This window comes from Grammomys surdaster, unplaced genomic scaffold (genome assembly GCF_004785775.1).
Source record: "Grammomys surdaster isolate TR1022 unplaced genomic scaffold, NIH_TR_1.0 1100, whole genome shotgun sequence".
Classification (NCBI taxonomy): Eukaryota; Metazoa; Chordata; class Mammalia; order Rodentia; family Muridae; genus Grammomys; species Grammomys surdaster.
Window position 1 is genome coordinate 313,787 of NW_021605519.1, and position 8,980 is coordinate 322,766.

General features: G+C 51.2%; 1 protein-coding gene across 2 annotated transcripts in view; it reads right to left on the reverse strand.

Moving 5' to 3' along the window:
* Dvl3 (dishevelled segment polarity protein 3) overlaps window positions 1–8,552 on the reverse strand; it is a 16,911-nt gene extending 8,359 nt beyond the window's left edge. The window contains exons 1-9 of one of the 2 annotated variants that reach the window (XM_028783399.1): window positions 8,388–8,552; window positions 3,212–3,281; window positions 2,649–2,770; window positions 2,420–2,529; window positions 2,108–2,240; window positions 1,829–1,922; window positions 1,542–1,611; window positions 280–419; window positions 77–153 (exon numbers count right to left, since the gene is read on the reverse strand). In XM_028783399.1, the coding sequence (XP_028639232.1) occupies window positions 77–153; window positions 280–419; window positions 1,542–1,611; window positions 1,829–1,922; window positions 2,108–2,240; window positions 2,420–2,529; window positions 2,649–2,770; window positions 3,212–3,281; window positions 8,388–8,548 (977 nt within the window). In that variant the 5' untranslated portion in view covers window positions 8,549–8,552. Of the gene's footprint in view, window positions 1–76; window positions 154–279; window positions 420–1,541; window positions 1,612–1,828; window positions 1,923–2,107; window positions 2,244–2,419; window positions 2,530–2,648; window positions 2,771–3,211; window positions 3,282–8,387 lie in introns of both variants that reach the window. The other variant, XM_028783398.1, reaches the window with a different exon arrangement.
* Window positions 8,553–8,980: the final 428 nt, after the last annotated feature.

Below are 8,980 nucleotides of genomic sequence, written 5' to 3' on the forward strand. Positions count from 1 at the left end.
CATCTTCCCAGAATCCCATTCTGCTCCTACCCTGGCTTGTGTACACCATCTTCCCAGAATCCCACTCTGCTCCTACCCTGGCTTGTGTACGATCTCCCGGAGTACTCGGACTGCGTCATCATTACTCATGTTCTCGAAGTTGACCTCATTGACCTGAGAAAGAGGGCTAGGAGTGAGAAAACAGGGAGTGCTCAGGAGAAGGACGGGGAGCTGAGTTAAGGGTTCCCCTCCAGACTTCAGGGACTTCTCTCTCACCCCACCCAGGGTAGTTGACGATACCTGCAATAGCATATCTCCCGGCTCGATGCGTCCGTCCGCTGCCACAGCCCCACCTTTCATGATGGAGCCGATGTAGATGCCCCCGTCACCTCGCTCATTGCTCTGGCCCACAATGGAGATGCCCAAGAAGTTATACTTTTCTGCAGGGAATAATTTAACACCTCGAGAAGGGCAGGGTTCCTAACCAAATTCCCAGCCCCTCGTTAATACAGGGCACATAAACATTACTGTACAGTGTACACATAGACACACTTTCGATTTTCCTACTGGTTGTGAGGCAGTGACTCTGAACACACTTTTACAGACAGGCAAGACCTAAGTGACTTTTCTAAGACAACAAGCAGCAAGAAGTAAATTCAGATTTTTTTTTTTTTTTTTTTTTTTTGGTTTTTCGAGACAGGGTTTCTTTGTGTAGTCCTGGCTGTCCTGGAACTCACTCTGTAAACCAGGGTGGCCTCGAACTCAGAAATCCACCTGCCTCTGCCTCCCAAGTGCTGGGATTAAAGGCGTGCGCCACCACTGCCCGACCGTAAATTCAGAATTAAGTTCCCAAGTTAAAGCTCTTTCGGCTATATTTAGCTGCCCTTACATTTTTATTACATTTTTACCTATTTGTTTTGTTGTGGAAGGCGCTCATGTGTCATTCGTTCATGTGTGTGTGTGAGTGTGTGAGTGAGTGAGTGTGTGTGTGTGAGTGAGTGTGTGTATATGTCTGTGTGTGTGAGTGTGTGTGTGAGTGTGTGTGAATATGCGTGTGTGAGTGTGTGAGTATGCGTGTGTGTGTGTGTATGTCTGTGAGTGTGTGTGTGTGTGTGAGTGTGTGTGTGTGTCTGTGTCTAGGTCAGCAGACAACTTGTAGGAGTCTGCTTCTCCTTTCACCATGCAGGTTCTACGGGCTGAACTCCAGGTACTAGGTGTCTTTTAAAGAGACAGAAGTCCGAGAGTACAGTTGTATGCAGTGGCAGAAATCACTCCCCGAGGAAGCTTCCGGGTGCCGTGCCCTGCTCCCACAGTTCTGTTTACCTGTTACAGCTCTAACACTGAAATACGGAAACGGTTATATGATGTCTCAGTCAGTATTTATAGAAGCGCAGCTGCAGCATGGGGAACATATCTCTTTCTTCCTGTATTACATATGGAACCCAGAGCCTTGTAGTATACCACCGAGAGCCCACTCCAAACCACAGAACATGTATGTTGTATTTCCCAGAACCCCTAATTCCTTCCCAGCACAGGCATTTGAACGTGTTCAGCAGACTCACCCATGTTGAGAGTCACTGTGATGATATTGAGAGACATAGTGGAGTCTGTGATGCTGCTGAAGGAGGAGGACTGGAAGAGACAATGGCTGTGAGCAGCAGGAGGTGGAGTGGGGGTGGGGAGGAGTGCTCCCACCTAGGTCCTCCTCAGCACACCACCCTTACCCACTAAGGCTGCAAACACTGAACCAAACAGAAGGGCTCTGAGGAAGGAAGCACTGTGGTCCTGCCTAGGAAGGACTCACAGTCTAACCTCCTGCTCATCCTCCTGAACATCCAGGGGCCCATACCCGCTCAATCCGTGAGACCTTCTGCTTCCGTCGCCGCCGCTTGTGTCTTCTCATTAGGCGTGAAGCACTGCTCTGTTCCGTGGAGCTGCTGAACCTGTGGGGCCCAAAGTCGTTCCCCACCAAGCTGGCCCATTCCTGCCTCATAAGAGGCACAGTAGAGCCCTGGTCCCACCACAATGCCCACATCCCTCCAAGGTGAAGAATCAGTGGGGTTCAGGGTTCATGGGTCACTTCCCCCCCCCCACTCCCATCCCTGTACCTATGAAAGTCAAGCCCCACCTGCTGGTGGAGTCATCCTCATCTGAATCAAAGAAACTGGTAGTCTCCAGCTCGCTGCTCATGAGAGCAGATGAACTGTCATAGCCACCTGGCTCCCGTCGCCGCTCGCCCTTTGCAGTTCCATTGAGCCGGGCTGCTGCGAGGGAGATAGGCAGCTGGGTCCATAGAAGGCTCAATGCAGGGAACAAGGGATATGAGGCAGGCAAGCCAGGGGCTGAACAGGGCCCAGGCATATCCATAACTCAGGAAGTAGAGTAAAGAGGTGGGGAGCTAGCTGGAAGCTGCGGGAGGAGTCGAAGTGGGAATACACACTGTGCTCAGGGCCATCCCTCCGTCGGGGCCGCTCTCGTTGGGCAGATACCAAGGAGTCGGTCTCTGTGTCATTGTCCAGGTTCTCCTGGCTGCCCCCACTAGCATGAGGGCTAAAGGTAGAGAGAACTTGGTGGAGATGAGAGAAGGCTGGGGGATCCCTTACCCAGCCCTGGGTTGAGCTGAACTGCCCCTTCCTCATGGGACATTCCCACCTTCAAGTCACACTTACTGGAAGGAGGGGGGTCGAGAGTCCCCAATGCCTCCTGTGCGTTCCATTGAAGGTGGCAGCTCTGATGGGTTGTCAGCACAGAAAGGGGCTGGCTCTGGGTGCGAGCCCTCAGCAGATACCAGCTGCCAGGAAGAAAATGAGTGGTCAAAGTGGTGCCAAGGAAAAGCAAGATGTTGCTTCCAGCAGGGCATGAGAGACTGGACAGAGTGGAACAGAGAAGAAAGAGCCATGCAAGGGCAGCTGAGAAGGTGTGTAAGAAGAGGGGCTGGCAGGCATGGGCTACTGAGGCAGAGTTGGGGCACAGCACAGAGGTCAGAGAATGCCAGGTGGAAGCAGGTCTGGACGGACACAGGAGACCTTTGAATCTGTTTCTCCCTGTCCTCCCTCCACTTTTCTCTCACATGTCATTAAAGACGGAAGAATCTAGCATAAGAAATGATTAGAAAACTAAAGGCAGATTCAGATACGAAGGCATAAAATCACCAGCTGCTATCCCAGTTATGCCTTTCTTCCCTCTAGGCAGCACCAGGATACAGCTGAAGGCTGAGCTGAGGGCTCCTTACCCAGGACACCACTCGGCCATTGAAGCAGGGGAGCTTGGCATTGTCATCCGAGATTTCTTCCTTCACCACTCTGCAGGGAAAGGGGGATGTCAGAGAGCACTTCTGATGTAGGAAAACCGAGGGTCCCCATGATCGGAACTGCCCTTGACCCTACGTGTGAGATCAAGCCATCCACACAAGACTGTTCAGCTGTGAGGAGGGACTAGTGACAGCCCCTTAGCACCTCCAGGAAGTAGGACAAAGAGCAGGAGCTGTGGGGAGAAGCTAGAAGTAGAAAACACACATTATGCTCTGGGCCATCCCTCCAGCAGGGCCATATCTGGGCCAACTGCCTTGCTGGAGCATCGGCTCAGCCATCAGGTGACTGGAAATTATGATGGTCACACAGCACACCTCAGAACCTCCGGAGTGCTTGTCCTATTCCCAGCGTGACTTTCCTTTTCCCTCTGACCTTCAAATCGAAAAGGTACAATTCTTACTATTCTTCTTTTATCTACTAGGAATACTGACTTTGTTCTGAGAGCTAGGGAAAGAAGTTTAAAGGAACTAGGAAAGAGAAGGCATTCAGTGGCCATCCACGTGGTACATATTTGTAATCCCGGGCAGCACTTGGGAGGCTGAGGCAGGAGGATTGTGAGGCAAGCCTGGGCTATATAATGCAATTCGGTTACAAATAGTACAAAGAAAAGAGGATGGCAATGCAGCTCAGATGGCAGCGTGCTTGCCCAGCATACACAGAGCCCTTTGATCCACACTACAAACGCTGGTTCCATATGCCTGTAATTGCAGCACTGCAGAGAAGGAGGCAGAAGATCAGTGTAAGGTCATCTTTAGCTGCAGAGTGAGCTTGAGGCTAGCCTGGGATACATAAGGACCCTCACCCACCCACACAAAAGGGAAGAACCTAACAGTGACAGTTGTTTGTTTACTGAGCATGCCTTATAGGCTAGCATTGAGCTAAGCACTTGTAGCAGGCAGGGGTAAAAAGGTGGGGAACTAAACTGAGGACAATTATCCAAACTCACAAGCTGGCTTCTGAACACGAGCCTGTGTGACTCTGCATTTTTATCTATCACATCTTCTATTCCTATAGTTAGAACATATAATTAAAAACAACACAAAAAAAAACAGTGGTGGTGCACGCCTTTAATCTTAGCACTTGGAAGGCAGAGGCAGGCTGATCTCTGAGTACAAAGCCAGCCTGGTCTACAGAAAGAGTTCCAAGACAGCCAAGGCTACACAGAAAGACTACGCCTAAAAAAGAATGATAATAATAATAATTTTACTCCAGCCTCATCCTGTGGACAATATAATTCTCATTTCATGAAGAAGGAAACTGACATTTGGTTGCTTATCATGGTTACAATGCTAAGAGGCGTTAGAGCTGGAATTGAACCCAGGTTGTTGACTTCAATTCTCTTTTGCTCCATGTCACATTTTTCCCCCTTTGATGACAGATTCGGGGTGGAGCATTAATGTGGGGGATGAGGGACCATAGAATGTGGTCATGGCATGCAGTTTGGCCTTGGGAATGTGATGGGGGCCAAAGGTTGAATACCGACTGTGGTTTGGGGCCAGAGATGGGAATGGAAACTGTGGAGAGGTCGGCTATCACCCCAGAAGCACTGAGCTAGACAAATGTGGCACAGGCTAAGGGAACACATGCTCAGAATGCTGGGAGGAAGCTGTGAGGCTTGGTCTTCCTTCACTCCTTAGAGAGGCGGAGGCTTTGGCTCCTTGTGACAGTCATATTCTTTAACTTACAAAGAAGTTGGCAAGTCAAGCCTATAGTCTTCCCTCCCTACCATTTCTAATGCCACAAGGACCCTAAGAAAACAGCCCAGACCTACCAGCCAATCTGTATGGTGCCCTGCATGGTAACCTGGCCTCAAGAGAAAAGAGGGTACATGTGATACACAGGACTCTGTGTCCTGCTTTGATAATGCCTTTGTGATGGAAAAGTGCTGCCGAGTCTCCCCATGTCCCTTAGCAGACCCCTCCCCCATACACACACTCCATTCTATAGTGTTTCTTCTCTTTCTAGAGAGTCACCAACACTCTACAAGCCTCTGCTGACTCTCTATGATCAGCTGGTCTTCAGCAGCTTTGGGGGAACCTCAGACTGTAACCTTCTGTGGTAAAGCTTGGCTATCCGGGCTCCAGAGCAGTCTCACAAGACCTGTCCTCTCCTTTTTACTCAGACTGAGTCAGGTAAGCATAGGTTCAACTCCCAATTCTACCATGTAGTTGCTCTCCCACCTTAGAGATAGCATTTAACTTATCCAACCGTTGCCTCATCCTGGTAAATGGGATTCTCAGATGACTGGTATGGTTCAGGAATATAATAAAAACTAGTTACTGACTCTCCAACTTTTAGTAAGATCCACACTCTCACATTAAATATGCCCTCTTTTCTTTTTTAAAAAAACTTTTATTACATTTTTGTGTGTGTGTGTGTGTGTGTGTGTAGGTGAGAGGACAACTTTGGGAAGTTGCTTTTTTCCCTTCCACCCTATGGGTCCTGAGGACAGACCTCAGGTCATCAGGCTTGGTGGCAATGGCCTTTATGCACTGACCAATTCTCCTGACTCTCCCAAGTAATTTAATAGAGCTAAGTCTATCCTGAGCTTGATGAATACTTTTGGAGACCAGGTGAGAGAGTTGGGGAGTCCTTAGACCTCACATTCTGAACTTGAGGTTGAGGTCCAGCAGGCTTCCCCCTCTGACATGCTTTCTCTCTTGTCAACAGGGGGCACTGGTCTAGGCTGGCTGAAGTACTATGTTACATTCCCAGTTTGCCAAGGCTTGCTATCCTTCTGGAGAGGAAAAAATGGCCATTTACATAGTATTCCTCACCGGTGTTTGACTCTCTCCCTCCCCTCTCTCTAACACTCATACAGACACACACACACACACACACACACATACCCCTCTATCCAAACAAATTCTATCATTTACTAGCTGTGTGACCTAGGACCAGCTTTATTAGGCTTTTTACATTTTAGTCTCCTAATTTTCAAAGTGGGAATATTAGTGCCTACTTCACAGGCTGGTATGAGGACTCAAAGATGCAAGATGTACAAGTAAGCCAGGCGGTGGTGGCGCACACCTTTAATCCCAGCACTTGGGAGGCAGAGGCAGGCGGATTTCTGAGATTTCTGAGTTCGAGGCCAGCCTGGTCTACAGAGTGAGTTCCAGGACAGCCAGGGCTACACAGAGAAACCCTGTCTCGAAAAAAACAAAAACCAAAAACAAACAAACAAACAAACAAACAAAAGATGTACAAGTACGTACAGCACTGCCAGGTGGACTGTCAGTACCATGATGAGCTTGTACAATAAGAAATGAAATAAGCTGTCAACAGGATCCTCTGCTATCCTAACTCTGGAAAGGATAGCCTTGCTGGGTCTTCTGCTCACTTATTCTTGGAGTATGGGGGAATAAGCCAAATAATCACATGCACTCCTTCTTAGCATTGTTCTCAACCCTGGTAGAACAGCCTAGGATATTTTGCAAAGGGTGCTTCAAGGACCACAAGTGGATACAAAACAACTTAAAGTGGCACATGATAAATGTCACTTAGTTCAATAGTTAATTTAAAGAAAAATATTCCGGAGAAATTAGCATATGCAATCAGGACCCTCTTATAACTGTAGTTATGCCTGCTTCCACAAAGCAGGAAGCAGCTCACAGTGGTCTGCTTGGGAGGCAGAGGCAAGTGGGGGTGGAGATACAAGACTATTCTAATCCCTGAAGACATCTGGCCTAACATATTCTGAAATATTATCCCAGTTCCTTGGGATAATAAGAAAGACTCTATTCTTATTCCTCTCATGCCAGGTTGAGACATCTACCTCCTATCCTCAATTCTTCCAGCTAGATGATTTTCATGGTCTTTCAACCAGGTTTGCCGATTCTAGACTAAAGCCAGACAATCATTACCACACAAAAGTCTCATTCCAGGGCAAGAACAAAATCAGCAATAGTCAGATCTCTGCTCCACTGTCCAAAACACACACAGTTTTAAGAGCTCATCAAATGACAAGACAGAAGGTGCTTGCCTCCTGGGGTTTGGAGGGCAGGCCTTGAGAGGAAAGTCAGACTAATGTACACTGGGGAGAATATCTCCCCTCCCAGTCTCTGGGGCCTCAGCTGCAATCGCAGTGCAGGCCTCAGGCAAGTGCATTAGAGGGACCTTCAGGCCTTGGAGGGCCCAGAGAGAGGTAGTGTGTGTGTGTATGTGTGTGTGTGTGTGTTCTCCATAGCCTCTAGGCCCACTGTCCAGTTAATGTAGGCAAGCCTCAGCCCCTTATAGAGAGGTGTGTGTGTGTGTGTGCACGGGTGTGCGTGTGTGTCTCCCCCCAACCCCCTTCTCAGGCCAGCTGCTACAGAACCCTCAGGCTCCAACATTCCAACCTCTCTTAAAGGGGCAGTCTCAGCTTCCAAACTGCCCATCAAAAGCCCTGAAGCTGGGTAGGGAGGAGGGGAAAACAAGAGATCGCCAAAAGGCCCTTCCCTGCTTTCCCATCCAGCCTCTGAAGGCCTGTGCAACATCTCCCCTGGGACCATCATAGGGAAAGAAAAGGCTCCAGCACCTGGTTAGTGAGGACTCCTCCTCCGGGTCAGGCAACACCCTATTAGCCCAGGGGAGAGGGTACTTTGCCAAACATCAAGTCCAGCATCCAGCCTGGCAGAACAGCCCCCAACTCCTCCTTCTCCGGTTCAAAGTCCCACCAGCCTACAGCCCTAGATACAGCACACTCCAAATAAGGCTCTGAGTTGCAGAGCTCAGAGGTCCGGGAAGGCAGGCCGGGAGTCAATAGACTCCAACTCTATGCTTAAAAGGTGGCACCTGGAAGGACTGAGAACTCTGGCTTTGGATTGGAGTGGAAAGGATGTATGTCTACGGGGGCCGCTGGACCGTGGGGAGATGAGGGGGCTTGAATGGTAGAAACCGACTGCTTAGGGAGTGGCGTCCCGCTGGACTGGGGGTGGGGAGGAAGGCCTCCAAGAGGTGACTGGGAGTCCCTCAAAGTCAAGTGGGTCCTAAGTCACCGAGTCGCTCCCTTGCTGAAGCCGGGCTAGAAACCAACGAGGGGAGTCGGAACTGGCCGCGTTGGCCCCTAGCAGCGGAGCGACCCGGGCTCCCGGGAGGCGGGGCGGGGGCCATCCTCACCCAAAATCGTCGTCCATAGACTTAAAGAAGAACTTATAGCTGGGCCGCTGCAGAACGCCCTTAAAGTCCGCCAAGGTGACGCGCTCGGCGGGCAGGGGCAGCTTCACCAGGTACGGCGTCTCCTGGCCGTCCAGGTGGTAGATGATCTTGGTCTCGCCCATGGCTCCGGCCTCGGCCCCGCGGCGCGCGGCCTGCTTGGGCAGCGGGGCCGGGCCTCTCCGGCAGAGCTCGGGGCTCGGCGCGGCCCGCTGCTCAGCCCCGCTCAGCCGCCGGCCGGGGCGCCAGCTCCCTTGTTCTCCGGCCGCTCCCGGGTCCCAGCGCCGCCCGCCGCCGCTTCCGCTCCCCACTCTGGGCGCTCGGCTGGCGACCACGACTCTTCCGGTGGCCTCGGCCCTCCCGGCTTTGGGCCGAGCCCAGCACGGCCCCGCCCCGCCGCCGAGCCGCGCTGGCTGGTTGCCGCCGACTGCCCGCCCACCTGCAGGGCGGCGCTCGGTCCCTTATACTCCGAGTTCAGGCAGCTGGACGTGGAGTCTCGACCCTGTGGGCCCAGGGGAACGCTGTGCGGGCTCCCGGGCAGGCGGGGAGGGTCCAGG